The 19,073-nt window shown below is 40.8% G+C and overlaps 1 protein-coding gene across 1 annotated transcript in view; it reads right to left on the minus strand.

Annotated features, from left to right (window-relative positions):
• The window catches only part of LARGE (like-glycosyltransferase), a 301,741-nt gene that overhangs the window by 144,820 nt on the left and 137,848 nt on the right, over nt 1-19,073 (minus strand). The window contains exon 3 of the mRNA XM_009332983.1: nt 5,648-5,949. Coding sequence (XP_009331258.1) covers nt 5,648-5,949 — 302 coding nt within the window. The remainder of the gene's footprint in view (nt 1-5,647; nt 5,950-19,073) is intronic.

The raw sequence follows: 19,073 nt of genomic DNA on the forward strand, positions 1-19,073 counted from the left end.
GTTAAAGTGAAGCTAAATGCAACCCTCCTCCCCACATTCTCCCCACTCCAGCACCTTGGTAAACTATCACTTATTCTGTGCCTTCTTACTGCCCTTTTGATATGAGGCAGAAGTTTACTCATCTCTTCAAGAGGGAAGGGAAAATTGAAAAGGCGCTACTAGTCACTATTATTAAGGAAGCAAGTAATAATTTGAAAAATGCTGTTAAGTTACTCTTCTCTGGTTTTAAAATTAGCCATTGCTATTCCCTGGGGACAAAAGAAAATTAATCTTAGCAAGTTTTGACTCCAGCTTCCGTATTTTTCTTAGTGGTCACAGAAATGAAGGAGAGTTCACCATGCTGGCAGCACAAAGCTGCAACTGGGGACACAGCTGTGAAACTGCAGGGAAGCCTCATTTGGCTTCCATTTGAAGCTTGGTTAGCTGGTTTCTCACACACACAGCTCTCATTTTCCACAGAAAGCCCACTACGCAGAGAACAAATGAGGAATTCTGCCTCCTCACATAGTCATAGATTCCCAAAGTCTGGCTTGTAACAGAAGCAGATTTACACAAGAGGTGGCATGTGTTGGGCACGTCTAACGGGTCCATAGCCCCATCCATTAATATCGCCTGGTACAGGGCACAATTTGAATCATATAATTGCCAAGTGACTGTGCCATTGTGCAACCCCCACATGAACATTGCAGCTGCCTCCAGCCCTAGCGTGCCTCACAAGCTGAGGCACACTGAAGATCTGAGGTTTTAAGAGGACTTGAATTAATAAGGCAACTGTCTGTCCAGCGAGGTGTGAGAAAAGAAAAGATACTGCAGTACACTTTGGCAACAGCTCTGTGAGGTATTCAGCACTTTAAATTTCTGTTAAAGTCAATGGGAGTTGAGCATGCTCAGCACTTTGCAAAAATTGATCATGTTTCTCTCTTGTGATAACAATAGGGGAGAACAGAGGCTGCTTATTGACAACTTTTATTGCAGCAGTGTTTTGTACCATACTCATGGGCATGGGATCCTGTGCACGCACAGATTCCTGACACTGCATGCACTGCCTCCTCTCTGGTTGCCACCTGGTCTTTCTCAGGCTTTTGGAAGACCTAAGAGCCTTCCCTTCAATGCCAATTAAAATCAAATTAACTGAGAACAGTTTTAGGCCTGCTTTAAACACTCACCTGAAGACACTGGACCAGACACAAACATTTTATGGGTTTTGACAGAATAGCGCTGTCATATCACTGTCAACATCATTTTATACTACATCTACTTGTCAGAAAAGCTCTCCTCACAGCCTCTCTCTCCACCTTTCAAATCCCCACAAAATCAGAGTTGATTCTGTCAAGGACTTCCCGCATCTGTTCTCCTTTTCCTAAATCACTTTGTTTCAAAATTAAAAGTATGCTTTCCTTGGTGTCTTTTAGCAGGTGCTGTTGTCTTGCATGCTGTTTCAGCCAAGGCACAGTGAGAAGACAGCACTTGCTGCTCTTCTGAATGTCCTTCTCCAGTTCAGAGACACAGGCATCCATATACCTTCTGCTCAGCCTCTCTGTGGTGTTTGATACTATTTATCTCTTCTATTCCTGCCTGCGATCAGCTATAGGAAAGAGCAATAATCCTCAGAGAGAATAGAAACTTAGTCCTTTTTTTCCAAAGCTTTTGCCTGCAGCATGCTGCAAGACTCAGTCTGTTCCTCCTTTTCTTGATTCACTTTCCTCTCCTTCATTGTTTAACTGTTAAACAAAATAGTGGGAAAATTGGTAAGTCAACATGAGCTCAACAACCTGAACTGTCTGCAGATGTTTGCATCCTAACAAAGAAAGTTTTACTTCCAATTTTCTCCATGCTTGTTCCAAATACATGTTTGGATAGAGAGCAACTGGCTGTAGCCAAATCCTGGCAAGACAGGGCAATAGTGGCTGGAAGAAGGAAGCACTTCAAATAACTTGCATCCTCCTCTGTATACTACTGTAAGCATCAGCTCCCAGATTATGAAACTGGTTGGCAGCATCACAGCTCTCTCAAACTCCTCATTTTCTGTCTGCAGATGGCTAGAAGATTGTATCCTCATCCCACCAGAACTGGCCACTGTGATTAACACAAACTCCGGCCTCGATGACTGCAGCTAACACCTAGAAGTGAAGCCAGATAAGCCAAGAATGTTCCAACTTCCACAACATGTGGCAGCCTGTCTGTTTGGTTCAACATGTCCCTCCAAACATCTCACACCAAGGCTCTGCATGCTACACCTTGCTCCTCGCTGTTTTACAATCCATGATAATTCTAGTCGTCAAACTCTAGCCTGGATATTCAGAAGTCACTGTGGGACTAAGCTGAGCTCCTTGAAAGTGTCCATCCTCCTACAACGCTCTTTTTAAATTGAATGATAGGCATGTTCATCACTAGTAGATGTTTCAAGAAGTCTGGACACAGGCCATTCACTGGAGCTGCTTTTAGACAATGGAACTCACTGCAGCAACAGATTAAATGATGATCCATCTTGCTTTCCAGACTCCATTAACTCTTCCTCTGCGTATACATACAGATAAGAACAGCTAATCAAAACACTGTGGAAGTTAATCAAGCTGTTCTTCCTATAGGTTGGGGATCAGGGACACAAAGAGAACTCTTTTTGATTTTAAATAGTTTAGAGAGCACTCAGGCCCTGGCACTGAAAGGCATTTAAGGAAGTTAAGCTTCTTTAGGAAAGGGAGTTTGAATAATCCAAGGTGCATGCTAACATGGTTTAGAAACTATTACTTTAGCCACTACAGACCAGGAAAAACTTTCTGAAAGCAGTATTTCATGTAAGTCCATTCTGGGGTAATATTAATGGGAAGAAAATATCCAAAACCACATGAAGAACCGGGTCTTAGATCCCACACTGATGAGGAGTATAAGGTGCCTAGATAAACAGATGTTATTCTTTTTCCTCCTCAGGCTACTTTTTGAATGGTGAAATAACAAGCTTAACAAACTCTAATTAGTTCTTATAGCTAAAGATAATCTTCAGTAAAGCATTTCATACTTCAATAATTTTCCAGTAGTACTAGCCAGGCCTTCCATTGCAGTTACTTAATCCTTCATAAATAATTGTTGAATGTGGTTAAGAGATATTAAAAGCATGTTACAAAAATGTAAATAAGCTACAAATGTTTCCCAGAGGCAAGTAACATCTGTTTTTCCTGTGTTTTACAGTGATTAAGTCGGTGGGGACCTGTTCTTTGTGGCTCTGGAGCACTACACACTTAACCCTATTGAACAACACCATTTAGAATAGTAACAATACAAATATGCCTGTAAGAATGCTTCAAATGTTAAGTATTCTGCTAACCTATTAAATGCTATACTGCTCATTAACCATTTTCTAATATATAATCTCTTTTAAAAATATTTATAAATGCACACTTAATTCAAACTAAATGCCCAGTTTATAGAGGCACAAGCTGGAAAGATACTGGGATAACATCATAAGAAAGAGTCACATAATTCTGTTAGCTTCTATCACCACTATGCTCTTCTGCAGATGTGCCTACGTCTGTGTAAGGACTACTCTTACTTATATTTCCAAGGTTTGTGTTAAAATTGTCTCCTACTGGGAAGGCATGACAGGGATCTGCTCCCTCCAGGGAGAAGGCCCTTCGTTGGAACTCTGACTTTTTCTTGCAGTATAATGCTGGTCCATTTTATAGTATCAGAAGAGCCCTCCTGCGATGCAACAGAGTAGGAAGCGGTGGCTGGAATGCAACAAACCCACTGTTTTTTGATATAGACCACAATTATTATCACACAGATTATGCTTTATCAGATATTTAACATTCATTCATTGTAACTGCATTTTCAAATGTATTAATCATCACTAAAGACCATCCCAAATTAGATTCTGAAATGTCAGCTTCAGTAAATCTCAAAGAACTGCCTCAATTAAATAAACAACCTATTCCTAGCTCTCTTTGTCTTCCCCAGAGCCCCAGTCTTCTTCTCAGGACCCCTGTCTCTTTCTACCCAAGTTGTTGACTCAAGCTGTGATATATTCCAGGGTTAGAGGCTAAAAAAGATTTAGTTTACACCGCTGAAGCACTGAAAACAGAGGGTGAATGCAGTCAAGATACCACTCACACAAACATGGAACCAGAATCTACAGTAATAGGGTAAACGATGAGACCTCTGGCAAATCTGATAATAAGAAAGTTTAATTTTAACTTCCATTGCTGTTACTGAATTACTGAGTGAATTCCTTAAGAAAAAGAAGAAAAAGCTATTTCGTTATCAAAATAGTGTGCGGTGAGATAGGGGGTTGGCAAATAAAGTGAGGTTTCGTATTTTATATAACCATTGCCTCCAGCACAATGCTAAACTCCACTAAGCAAGTAAATTTATTGGCAAAAAACATTATAAACTGGAAGGCCACTTAAACTATTCTTCCTTTAAGCTGCTATTTTTGTGTCCCAAATTGGTTGGTACATTGAACAACCAAGAATTGAGATTCAGCTCATCACTGCTTGGCATGATAATAAGGGAGAAGTGAGGTTTGCTTATTGATGGCCTGAACCTTCCCTTATTAAAAGAAATGCCAAAATGCTTACAGGGAGGAAAATCAGACCCTCATTATCGGGAGGAGGGAAAATGAAAAACAGATTCCTCCTTTTCCCTCTCCTTAAAATAATGTTCGTTCCTTTTTCCATACCAATGGACAAAGATGTCCAACTGGAAAGCAATAAATAATTTTTAAATGATATTTGATATTTGCCCATTAAATAGACTTTATCTGAAGAGGTAATTAGGACTTCTTTTTCTCTTTCACTTATTTTCTTTCAACTTTTATCTTCCCAGCAGCAGAAAGCAAGATAAAAGGTGATAAGGTATTACCCTCCTTGTAAAAATAAATGGAGGAATTATTTTTGATATCTTCACCAGCTGGGATTGGCACAAGGCCTTTAAGCAAAACTTTCTGTTTTGGATCTATCCAGATTCGGAACTGTCATCATTCAGATATCTGACAACTAAATAGCTGGATGACATCCACAAAACTACGGGCATAAAATGGGGAAAACCAAACCAAAACAACCCCCCAAAACCTTCGTAGAAACAGATCCCCTGTTCCCTGCAGCTAACCACACCTCTTGTGCACAGCTCACACAAAGCAGGTGGTTCCACAGTAGCATCCAGATACACTCCTGAAAGTGACTCAAAAGCACAGGCTGGCTCCATAAGCCACAATTTAATTAACGGTAAACCCTGAACTGGTCTAGTACAGATGCACAAACAAAGGAATAAGGCGTTTCAAAGCACTGTGACACTTTCATTTAATCTAGAAACACACAGGGTCAGTTTGCCACAGGTCTTTATCAGCACAGCCGTATTGAAGTCAGCTTGGAACAAGGCTTTGATTTTTACACCAGGACTGGGGACACAAGAATGAAAAAGACAAATAACTCTGATCAAATAATAACTCAAAAGATATTCAGATGATTAAATGTTTTAAAGTTTTTTAAAAAAGAATAATTTAAAAATATCTAAAAAATTGTGCCCAGTAGTCCTTTAAGAGGCTGGTTTCTGAGCAGAAAGTTTCAGGGGGAAGGAGATAGGGATCTGCAATGTCCTTAAAGGATCAAATCTATCAAGCTTTGTTTCTGGCAGGTTCCTTTTGTTTATTTACCTCACATTTTTCCACTGCTGGTTGCTGCCCACACTCGGAGCTGTTCCCTGCCACAATGCCAGCCCGCAGGCTCTCGCTGTCGCCTGTCCCCTCTTCCATGGAGTAGGTTTTGGAGTGATTGCCGCGGTGGTGCGAGGGGCTGCGACTCTGTGCCAGGCTGAGCTGCTTGCGAAGCACGCGGTTCTCCTCCTCCACCTCACGCATGCGGACTTCCAAGCTCTCGCGCTCCCGCTGGCTCGACGCCGTGTACCGAGGGCTGTGGGGCTGGGATTCAAGTGGAGACAGCGACACTGGCTTCCCATCTGCAAGAGAAGGAAACGAAACACTTCCGTCAGAATACACTTAAGTTGCGTTTTCCTTTAATGTCAGCATCGTGAGGCAGGGATGTGTTTCAAATACAGCCACGTTTTACGCAGACATGGCACTTCAAGGCAATGCTTAAGTGCATGGTAAACTTGGACAAATGCTGAAGTTCTATGAGCTACAGGTCCTACTAATTTTAAAACCACACTAAAAGATAAGCATGTGTTTCTTTTGTTCTGGATAGGGCTGCCTGCCAGTCTCTAGTTTGGGAAGACAGTCAAGAACAGAAGGATTTAATTCAAAGACAATTAATATATAGTTAAATATACTTCAGAAATTTATGCAAGACAAAATAATTTTCCTATTCCCCATTTCCTCCACAGTCAAGCTACAGCATTTTGGTTACCATTTTGTGCCAAACAGTAGCCCCAGCTGATTCACATGTGAGGAGCAGATGGTTTTTATTCAGCAACACAGTATTATGTGCTTGCTTAGAAATAAGAGGTTCAGAAGGACAGAAACATTCAATACACGTGGGCCAAATTCCGGAAAGTATTTTGGCTTAAAAAGACAACAAGGGAATTTTGAAAAAAGCAAAATAGTTCAATTCAACACCTTTAACTGAAAAGTTATGTTCCAGAAATATGAAACACTTCATTTTCACATTTTCAAAAGGTATCTTCTTTGTTCAAAACAGCATTTAAAAATGAGCTATATATAAAGTATAAAAAAAATAAATTAACCTGAACCCAAGGTCCATAACCAAAGACAATAATTGCAACACATTCTGTCATCACTTCCCAGTACATTATTGCTACCAAATTTTAAGGGAGCAAATAGGGATGCAGCTGATGTGTTTTCAAAGGAGACATATTTTCACATAAGTTTAATAAAGCTCTCTATATATACAGACAGAGTACAAATGCTTGAAAGGTGGTAAAAAACCCTCAAACTAAACTACTGTTCAAAAATGTTCAATTGAAATCAAATTGAAACAAAGCAAGACAGTGAGAGTTATCCACAGTGTCATAATTAGCAAGACATTCCTTTACAGTGAAGATACGTGAGTATCTTACACTAAGGTATTTCTCTGAAATAACTTTCTAACTGCATGTTTTAAAAAAAATGTTTGCTATTTAATCATTTTTCCAATGCAGAAAGTCCCTTTGGCTTTATCAAACAAACACCAGCTTGAACGGTTTAGAAAATGGAAATCATGCAGTTATTGTTTAGCAGTTCTCCTTAACAAGTACATTTCTCACCCTCCGACTCAAAACTATTTCCCTGCTATAAAGACTTGCTCATTGCTTGTTCTCTTCCATTGTTTCATATTTACATGAATGGTGAGCAGTCCTCTAACCTGAGTTCATGAAAAAACAGCTATAGAAATCAAATTCTAATTTCCATTGTTGAGTTATACAGGTGTACACACTTCCTGTTATCTATATAAATAGCTATCCTGGTTTTAATACACCATTTGGATAGAATATCTTGCATTTGCTTGCAGACTTTCTCCTCCAAAAATTTTCTAATTTATTATTTTTACCATTAGCAAAGCTTATGGATAAATCTGAGCTTGAAAAATGTCTCAAGACAGATTCTGAAGTTTGGCCACTGGTATTTTGGAACTTGAACGCTCAAGCAAATAGTTATTAAAAATTAAATGACAGATTTGGAAAGCCTGAAAATCACGGGTGCAACAATAAAGAAATGTCAACGTTAATGATGGAGCCATGCTACCATTAGAAGTGCAATAAAATACTGAGTTATCTTTCTTCATCCAGCTTGGAAGGCATGGAACTGAAATTGTGTTATTTCTCAGCTGCTGATACCCAAGCTAGGAAGACTAAAACTCATTTGGATGTGATTATTGTGGTGCTTTAACCCTCAGCCAGCAACTGAGAGCCACACAGCCGCTCGCTCACTCCTCCCTGGTGGGATGGGGGAGAGAATCGGACGGGTAAAAGTGAGAATGTGGGTTGAGATAAAACCAGTTTAATAATTGAAATATAATACTATAATAATAATAATAATAATAATATACAAAGCAAGTGATGCACAATGCAATTGCTCACCACCACTGATGCCCAGCCAGTCCCCGAGCAGCGGCCCCCCCGGCCAACTCCCCCCAGTTTATGCACTGAGCATGACGTCACATGGTATGGAATGTCCCTTTGGCCAGTTTGGGTCAGCTGTCCTGGCTGTGCCCCCTCCCAGCTTCTTGTGCACCTCCAGCCTTCTCAGTGTGTAGAGCATGGGAAGCTGAAAAGTGCTTGACTGGTGTTGCTTGACTTTAGCAACAACTAAAACATCGGTGTGTTATCAACATTGTTCTCCTCCTAAATCCAAAACACAGCACTGTACCAGCTACCAGGAAGAAAATTAACTCTATTCCAGCTGAAACCAGGATAATTATATTGCATTCCTATTACTAGGCAGCAAGAGTGTATTGTGTAGACACTCTCAGATAAAAACAGTACCCCTACTCACCCACACAACAACCAACCTGAGTTATCATCAGACATACAACTACAATTCAAATCTAGCCAAAGACTTCATTGGCAATCATAACTCCTTACTTGGTGAATATCCAGTATGACACAGATGTTACTTATCTCTTCCTATTCTTGTCATTGGATTATGCTACCTTCTCAAATAATTACCAGAAAAGGTAGCAAGGTATGGAAGTAAATCTCAGAACAACATTCATCCAAATTTCAAAATATGGAAAAAATTTAGACATCTCTTTAGCTATTCTATGGACATAAATCAATAGGTCATAAATGTTGCTTTGCCAAAATTAAAAATTAACAAAAAAGATACCATTTTGTACATCTGAACAATTGTAGCTATATTCATGAGAACAGCTGAACTGTTTCTACACAATATTTAGAAGAAACAGCATAGTCTGAGAAAGGGATTGAAAGAAAATATCACCTCACCGCCTCAGACTGGAAGTTGCAGCAACTAATGAGACCAGCTCAGTGTTTATGCAGCCTTAGCTTTAAATCCCAGTAAACTCCACTACTGTCTTCTCAGTAGTACATATTTCTGCTGGTATGTAAAGGGCAGTAAGGAAATCATGTCAGGAATTTTACAACCAGCTAACTTCTTGATCTGAAATATATAACTAGTTGAAATGTATTGATTTACTATAAAAATTATGCATGTTTTGTTACAAAGTGCTAAGTCCAAGACATTTTCAGGGATGATCTCCTCAGGGTTCGTACAGCTGGACAATTCATGTTTTGTTACTAACATTGCTGATTCTTCTCAGGTGTATCTTGATGTATTTGGTATATTCATAACACTCCAACTCCCTGCTGCAAATGACAATGTGGCAATTCCAGGACTCATTTGAAATAAAAGTATAAAATCAAAAGTGAACTGAGTTTGATCTTAAGACTCAGAAATCAAATTATTTTTGTCATAAATGTTGAGATGGTCTAGCTCATAATTTTTGCACATCTGAGGTTGGCAAGGCTGGAGCAATTTGATTTAGTCATTTTACCAGACTGGACTGTGAAGATATTTTTACTTCAGTGAACATACAGACGTGGCAAAATGCCTCTTGGGAGCTACTGTCTTGTAGGTAAACACCAACACATCCTACCCTGATCTGCTTCCTATCAGTTTTCAAGGCAATGCAAAGACTGTGTGTTTCACCTCATCTTTGAAGAAGGAGTAAGTGCACTAATGTAAGGGACCACTAATATTTGATTGACTGCGTGTGCAGCTTGGTAGAAGAGTTAAACTGATTGCACTGCATTTCAGTTTTATAGTTTTAAGTAACTGGCAGAGTGCTCTGAGCTGATGTCTAGGCACTTCTTATCTAATCTAAATCAAAATAACATAACACATAATGAGGTCTGTGTGACTTTGGGACAAAAGATCTCCCAGGGAACACTGCAAGAATATTGCTGTGCTCTGAAGCAAGTAGTACACTTTTGAATGGTGCAATAAATAATAATAAAGCTATTATTTTGTATTCTTCATTTGGGGTTATTGCTCTGGTTTTGGGCCTTGGCAGTCTCAGATGTAATAGTTTTTTTTCTATCTGTGTCAAGCCGTTTCCTTCAGACTTTCTGTGCTAATACAACTGTACCAAAGAAATAAAAATGACCTACAAAATTCCACTGTCCACAAAACAAAACCCAAACACAAACCTGAATAATTATTTAATGGTTGACAGCAGTCAATGACTTATCATCACAGTAGGTCCAACAATTCAGAAAACTTGACAATATGCAAGTTGTGAATTCTATGGATTATTGAATGCTTCTGCATATGTGGAGTCACCTGTATTTAAGGCAAGAGATTTCATTAAACCTTACTTAAGCTGAGCACCTTAAGACACTGGAAGAAATAAAGCCTATAGAAAGCAATCCAGCGTAGTTTATTTGAAAGGAGAGGGACTGAAGCAGTAGAATTTTCGTACATACAAAACCTAAAGGATAAGCATTAACACCAAGTTCCTAGTTTTGCAGTTATCAAACTTGGAGAGGTGATAGTCCTGAAAAGGACCCAGTGGCTTTGGAAGCTTGCTGGGGCAAGAGCCACAAAGAAAACAAAGTTTAGCCAAAGGTTAACTGAAGGGCTGGGTAAGGGAGAAAGAAGCAGAGCGTAGGAAAGAAAAATTCACCCTGGATTCAGAGGAGAAGACAAGTGCAGAAGCAGGGATTCTGAGTTTCTCAGATGACCCTGATCTGAACTCAAATGCTTAAAATTTTGTTAGAAACTATATCTGAGGCAGGCAAATTTATGTAGCATGTTGTGGGATTTTTTCCCTTCATTCTTTACATTTCTTTTGCTATCTTAAGTGCAAACTACTCTTTTTTTGGCATCTTTACAAGGTCTAGAGGCTTCTATGTGTTTTAGCTATTATTCATCCCCTGCCTAATAGCATGTAATGCCTTTATAATGAATTAACTGATGACAGTGAACTCTAGGCTGCCTCTGAGATAAGAGGAAGTTATGCTGCTCACAGACAATGTTTCAGTCTGTCTGACTACAGATACAAGAAAACACCACTCCTCCATTTCACATTTGTTCACATTTGAAAATTCACATCATCAGTGCACCCTTTGAGGACTAGCAGTATAACAGTTTTAACCAAAAGCCAACGTTCTTCAGAAAGAACTGGGATAGCAGGCAACCACCCTCACGAATTTCCCCCTGTTAAGGCCATGAGCAAAATCATTTGAAGTTCATTCCACAATTATTTTTTTCCCCATAAAGACCATTGTAGAGAACTCCATGGACCCTAAGGGAAAAGAAAAATAAGAAGACTGCAGTCAGGACTATGGAGACATAAAAGCTCTGTGTAAGCAGATAAACTATCCCTTTTCTTTTGGAGCTCTAGCTCAGCTTTAATCATCTAAAACCTTAGTACTCTATGCACTTCTGCTCAGCTGGATGGTCTGGTAGGTATTGGTTATATGGGCAGCTATGAATGAAGTCCTTTTTGTTAACAGTTTGGTACTTAAGATATATGCCTCCACGAGTAGGTGCTAAGGCATCCCAAGGTGCCTATTCTCACACTCACCAAGGCATTTTTTTCTCCGACACCTTTTTGTGAATCACTGCAGTGTGATCTCAGCTGGAAGTAGAAAACCTTGCCCAAATAACGCTCTTAATAGTGGAATATAGTCTAAGCAATTTACTCTAGATCTGTGAACACAGAACTTCTTCATTCTAACGTGACATGAGGCAATTATGAGCTTATGCTTCCAAGTTTCAGTGGTGGAAAGTTGTGCCATTGAAACATGTCACAGTAAGAACACTGAAGGCTGATGTCCACTAGACAGAGAGAGCACAAGAAACGACAACCAAGCCTTTCTTTCCATGCTGCCCAAACAAGTTTCCTTAGCTCTGACAGAAAAGCTGCTCCCATCAGTATTAAGTGCAAACCTTCTTGGGATTTGGCATGGACAACATATGTGCTAAATTACATGTTCATTGGTAAGAAGAGACTGTTTCCACACAAGATGCCAATCAACCATCAGCCTTGGGCTTAGGCAATAGTAATGGCACTTAGGCACTTCAGCATGTCCTTTAAGTGCTAAGTCTGTGTTCACTTCCACTGCTGTTAACGGTATAAGCACATGTTAACATGTTTTATTGAACCCAAACCTGAACCATTCAATTCCACTGCAAGCCAGCCTTACTTAAAGCATCACATTATTGCTGGCTGCTCGTGTACAGGGAGATGCCCTCCCACTGTCCTTTCCTTCAACAAAACAGCCCTCTACAATCAGTGGATCCGGAAATTAAACCTATCATACACAAAAACCCTACACCCATAGAAGATCAGGTTTGCAAAGTGTATTGGTTTGCGTGGCAAGGTTTTGGTAGCGGGGGACTACAGAGGTGGCTTCTGTGAGAAGCCAGAAGCTTCCCCCATGTCCAACAGAGCCAATGCCAGCTGGCTCCAAGACGGACCCGCTGTGAAGAAGGAGGGGGAGGAGGTGCTCCAGGTGCCGGAGCAGAGATTCCCCTGCAGCCCGTGGTGAAGACCATGGGGAGGCAGGCTGTCCCCCTGCAGCCCATGGAGGTTAATGGTGGAGCAGATATCCACCTGCAGCCCGTGGAAGACCCCACGCTGGAGCAGGTGGATGCACCCAAAGGAGCCTGTGACCCTGTGGGAAGCCTGCGCTGGAGCAGGCTCCTGGCAGGTCCTGTGGCCCCGTGGAAAGAGGAGTCCACGCTGGAGCAGGTTTGCTGGCAGGACTTGTGACCCTGCGGGGACCCACACTGGAGCAGTCCATTCCTGAAGGACTGCATCCCGTGGAAAGGACCCACGCTGGAGCAATTCATGAAGAACTGCAGCCCATGTGAAGGACCCACATTGAAGAAGTTCGTGGAGAACTGTCTCCCATGGGAGTGACCCCATGCTGGAGTAGGGGAAGAGTGTGAGGAGGAAGGATCGGCAGAGACAATGTGTGATGAACTGACCATAACACCCATTCCTCGTCCCCTGTGCTGCTCGGGGGGAGGAGGTAGAGAAATCGGGAGTGAAGTTGAGCCTGGGAAGAAGGGAGGGGTGGGGTGAAGGTGTTTTAAGATTTGGTTTTATTTCTGATTACCCTACTCTGATTTGATTGGCAATAAATTAAATTAATTACCCCGAGTGGAGTCTGTTTTGCCTGAGATGGTAATTAGTGAATGATGTCTCCCTGTCCTTATTTCAACCCACAAGCCTTTTGTTATATTTTCTCTCCCCTGTCCAGCTGAGGAGGGGGAGGGATAGAGCAGCTTAGTGGGCACCTGGCGTCCAGCCAAGGTCAACCCAACACAAAAGTCAAACACTCAGAAGTTTGGAAATGTGAGAATGATGGTCTCCTGTCCAATCTTTGCTGTCACTCCCTTGTGCCTGATGACAGGATCATTAATTGCATGATCACCACTTTATTTCCTTGGCATCACTGCGTGCACAGGATGGATGGTACTCACAGCTGTTCAGTAGCTTGTTTCAGCTCATCACTCAGTTTCTGACCACACATACCCTGCTCTGAAAAAAGACTTATTTATTCCCTCATTGGCTTATGATGCTCATCACTATAATACCTGAATGTGGCACAGTGATCAGTGACTTATTTTTCAGTTATTTGAGGGAAAGATGGTAAAGAAAGTCCCTCTTTACAGGCAGGGCAGAGAAGTTTGGAGTCATTAACACCAAAAGAAAATATCAGGTTTGGATGCACAATTGAGATGGTTCTGATATAGCTTTTCCACAAATAAGCACCTTTTCTGCACTTCATTTGTTCAGAGGACAGACCTCATCACCTGCATATGCAACAGTATAGGCTTAACATTTCTGTAATGCAAGAGTCTGCAAGCTGGAAAGCCAGAAAATGGGAAAATAACAGTTAGCAGTCACTTGTAATAGCTTTGTTTTATGAACATCATGTAATGAACTCAGTGGTAGAGACAGAAACAATTTTCCAGGGCAGATTCGACTTCATAAACTACAAAGCTGTCCCTTTTCTTTCTACGCTCCCCTGCCTTGTTCATGACACACCTTCCAGTCTCTTTAATTAACTAAACGGAGTGGTCCAAGAACCACTCACCGCATTGCTGCATTTGCTCTGCACACAAAATGAGGAAGGGGTTGTGTCTCAGAAAGAGTTAGCAATTGTACTGTCAATGGTGGCATCACGTTGCCTATCTGCAGAGAGCTGTTTATGTGTTGGCTGAGTGAATGTAATTCTGGTACTTCTAACAGGGATAATAGGGATGGTAAACAGTAAAAAGCTCTAGGTAAAGAAAAAGCATGTAGCAACAGAATGCAGGAAGAAAGAGGGAAAGAAAATCTAAACATATCATACATCTTTCCTGAAAATGGATGTGGCTCTTTTTATTAGTTTGTCTTTTCAAATGAAATATTAGCTTACTAGCTAATGTTATGAATGTCAGCTTATTAGCAAATTTAAAACAAGAGCCCATAAGTCTTAAAATGATTTGCTCATTTCCTTGTCTAGAATACAAGTGCTTTATTTTTCTTTCTTCTGTTGTCTTCTCATTCTTCGTTTCCCTGATTTGCATTGCCTTGGCAAAATACATGCCTTTCCAAGAAAAGGACTAAAAATAACATTTCCCCCCTTTCCATTGGGAGTGGAGACGTAAGAAAATAATGTCTTATCAGAGTAAGCACTGACTGAAAGTAAGATTTTATCAGGGACTTGGCTTGACGAAGATAACGTTATCAAGAGGGGAACTTGGCAAAGATAACACGTTATCAATATCAGGAGTAAAGCTTGGGGAAAATAATGTTTTAATACCTATTAGATTCTAAATAAGCCATCTGTGCTCTTGATGAATTGTTATTTTCTCCAAGCCCCATTCCTGTAAAGATGCCGATTTTCTGGCAAGCCACTTCTGTAGCAGTTGGTGAAGGGGGGGAGAAAGAGGAGAAAAGGATGCTCTTTCTCCACAAAGCTAGAGGCATATTCTCTTTCTTTTCAAAAGCTTTGCATGCAGGTAAAGACTGCCAATGTGACAGCTTGGAAGACTCAAATGTTCAGACACCAAATGGGTATTGCAGGGAAAACTCCTACAACAATGCTCTGCAAGTATACTGCAGACAATCCCGTAACAGAAGAGGGTCAATACCCCTTCTGTCCTTGACCACTCTATCCAGGCTCAGAGGTGCTGCCTATAGTATTTTTGGCAGAAGCACTTCTCTACAGAGCCAATGACCAGCTATCACTTAGCAATGACTTTTTGTCAGAAACAACCACATCACAATTAGCAATGGTCACTTGGGGGCACAAATAAACAACCCCTTTTAGATCAGCTGCAGACATTATCACCATTCAGTTAGAGGTCACCATTCCCACAGCTTAGCTGACCCAAAGGGTCACGCAACACTTCTTACTTCCTGCAGTGCAAAGCATCCAACTCAGTTTAAGCAGTCAGTGGAGCTGGCTTGAACTAGCCTGATTGCCTCTGCCCTGAAGCATTCCCCTCTGCCACCTCCACGATGGGGGCAGAGACAAACCACTGTCTAGTGGGTGTCTGTGCCCCAAAGCTGAAACCTTCTGCAACTCAATTATAAATCTTCAGAGTTACAATCCAGATAAATTTAAATAAATTGTGGCACCTCCTGGAAAACGAGAAATCCAATTCATAGTAGGATGGACTACTAACTGCCTTAAATGGCAGAATGTGGGTGAATGCCACTGGTTATTCATAGGAATGGGCAAGCAGGGAATAATTAGAAGGGAAGCTGTGGAGGGACTGTAGGAGTGTGATGTGAATAATAAAGCACACTTAGGAAAAGGCATATGAATGATATCTGCAGGGTAAGTATTTGTAGCCAGCTGAATTTCCCTGGTGTACAGTAGGAGTGGGAGGGAAGACAATGGGATCTGTTAATCTGAAGATTTCCTATGGAGAAGCTGCATCTCTTTTTTCATTAACCATTTGGATATCTTATGCCCAGAGATTTCTCTACACTCAGGTGTGGGCTTGGTGTTAAAGTAACTTCTGAGGCCCTTATATAGCAGAATACATAATCAACAGCAGGCAGCCATTACAGCTCTCAAAGGTGAAGCATGTGCCCAAATGCATCCCTGCAGCTGTACACAGTACTGTGACTATCGTTCATGGCAGTGAGATGTAAAAGACTGAAACTCTTCTATGCTGGCTCTTGCTCAGTAAAACTCTGTGGAAGAGATAGGAAGAGAAAAAGTCTAAAATACAGCATTTTACAGTGTTTTTTAACAGTATAGAAAGTTCAAGAAATAAATATCTATGAGCTTAAAAAAGATTATTAAAACACCTATAGGTTTCTACAATTGCCACAGTAACCACAAGCATGAGACAAGTATGCTCAATCAAAGCCTAGTAGTAGTTAATTCAGATTCTGTTGCTGATGATTAGCCTCAGCTGCTCATCAATAGAGACTCCAGCTGATAATTATTAAGTTAAACTTCTGAGCAGTATTTGCATATGTAAAGCACACTTTCCCTGCTGAAGCAACAATGGATGCTATAATGCATTTCCTGATTGTACAGCACTTGGATTTGGGGAACCTGGGCAAGAGAGTCTGCTTTGCATATCCTTCCTTACCCTCATCAGGCCAACCATTCAGAAGAAATGCGCTTACACATACTGACATCTACAAGCTAGAGCAAAAAACAGTCCTAACCCTGCATAACAGTAAAAATGCAACCATTCATTTCAACTAGAATATCTCTCATAAGATTAATATAAGACAGAGTTTTGCATATTCCTCGAAACATTTACCTAAGCTTCCTTACAACCTGAAAAATGTGTAACAACTGCTCTGTCACAAGACAGTGTGGTCACCTTAAAAGACATGCAGAAACACCAGAGGACAGATTCAGCCCATTAATTCCTAGTGACCTCCAGATGTGGCCCCCTCCTCCAAAGGAATACTGAGTATCATTATGTGGTTTGCTGTTTAGCCTTTTCTCATCTCACTTTCTCCAGATCAGAACTTCATTTCCTGAATGTGATTCTTGGTCATCAGTCATAGCCATGCCCGCTAGTTAACTGTAGTGTCAAGAACACAGATACACACACAATGTGTAGGTTACATTTATGTGTGCAGTTCCCCATGTTTTCATAATTATATGACAGACAAGGCATGCCCAGATCTGCTTAATACCAGAGGAGTTCATAGGCACATTTCCTTTAGGGATAAGGAAACGTGGAAAAGAATTGGGAAGATCTTTATGGAATTCGTAACACAACTACCTGCCCCCGTGTAGTTACTATACCACTTCGGTTTAAGAGTCCATCATAAGCTTACTATTATTAACAGACCTGAATGTTTTTTTTATCAGACAATGAATAGTAAAGCAAAAGATGACTGAGTTTGGCTTTGGTTATACATGGGAGATGGGTTGAAAAAAGGAGGTCTAAGGGAATGCAGGTGGTCAGCCTCTCTGAAAGCCAGCATTTAGGCTCTTAAGTGATCGTTTAAAATTTAGCTATAGCAAAATGTATATATACTGCTAGAAGTTACCTGGTAGCACTGTTATACACAATCTCAAAAGCTGATTTTCAACACATCTACAGAAATGCTGCAGTATTAGTTCAGGTTGGTTGCTGCTGCTGAAACCTTCTGGAAAGCTTGTTATACCCCTTAATCTCCCTTGGCACAGAGATGCCATCAGAGAACCATGCGCTGGTATTTTGATTGAGGCTGCTGGAAAAGGAGATTGTCTGAATACTGACTGACCGTCAAGGATTGTTCAAGGATAAATAAGTTAAGTAAATAAAAAAAACCGAATTCTGCACCACACCATTTCTTCCTTAGCAGGAACCAGATCTGTAAGAACCTTCAAATCTTACAGAGCTCTAGCCAGCAACAGATCTAAGCACATATATATAAAGGCAAGTAGCAAAGAACAAATTTTCAAAACAATGATTTCTCTTCTTTCTAAATGTATCTGAAGATTACATATGCAGACAGAAATATTGCAAGTTTATATTTCTAGTTTAATATTATGTTAGGAAATAACATCAGTGTTATTTCACTGATGACACAGCAGTGCAAAGTTATTAATATCTTTCGGTACTGAGTCTTCTATTTTCCCCACACTCTCAGCACTTTTCATTGGCTGCACCTGTCATTTCAGCCACTTCAGTCTTGAAGAACAGTGAGGGGAAAATGCAAATAACTGCACATTCAAAACACATGAAGGCTGATCAGTGTTATGACATTTATCTTCACTTATGACAAGAGATAAAATAACTCATGAGTGAGTTAGTTTCCCGTCTTCCTCATGAAGAAAATTGTCACAACAGATCGTCATGTACTACACACAGCAAAATTTCTAACACACCTTGCAGAGAAAAAAACCATCACAGCAGTGATGCAGAAGGTAGGTTACATGTCATGGCTATGACATCAGAAATGAAACACATAGCATTTTAAAATAGTAGATATAAAAATAAGTTATAATATTAAAAACCCCTAGAACAACAGTTCACGAATTAGCTAAAAGCAACAAGTTAGATTATTTGCAAAAGTTATAATTGCATCAAACAGCAGTGAGTTGTCCATACAGTTCAGTGGAATCCTAAACAGATTTTCACATTTTTTAACCTTCCCTACATTTTCCAAATAGAAAGCCACAGCTGGCCAATATATTGTGTTTGATAAAACACACATCTGTGCCTGGGAAGATCATGGAGCAGATCCTCCTGGAAGCTATGCTAAGGCACATGGAGGACAGGGAGGTGATTCAAGACAGCCAGCATGGCTTCACCAAGGGCAAGTCCTGCCTGACTAACCTAGTGGCCTTCTGTGATGGAGTGACTACATCAGCGGACATGGGAAGGGCTACAGATGTCATCTATCTGGACCTCTGTAAGGCCTTTGACACGGTCCCCCACAACATCCTTCTCTCTACACTGGAGAGGTATGGATGTGATGGGTGGACTGTCCGCTGGGTGAGGAATTGGTCAGATGGTCGCATCCAGAGGGTAGTGGTCAACGGCTCAATGTCCAGATGGAGGTTGGTGACGAGTGGCGTCCCGCAGGGGTCCGTATTGGGACCGGTACTGTTTAATATCTTCATCAATGACATAGACAGCGGGATCAAGTGCACCCTCAGCAAGTTTGCAGATGACACCAAGCTGAGTGGTG

The sequence above is a fragment of the Pygoscelis adeliae genome, unplaced genomic scaffold (genome assembly GCF_000699105.1).
Source record: "Pygoscelis adeliae isolate BGI_AS28 unplaced genomic scaffold, ASM69910v1 Scaffold38, whole genome shotgun sequence".
Classification (NCBI taxonomy): domain Eukaryota; kingdom Metazoa; phylum Chordata; class Aves; order Sphenisciformes; family Spheniscidae; genus Pygoscelis; species Pygoscelis adeliae.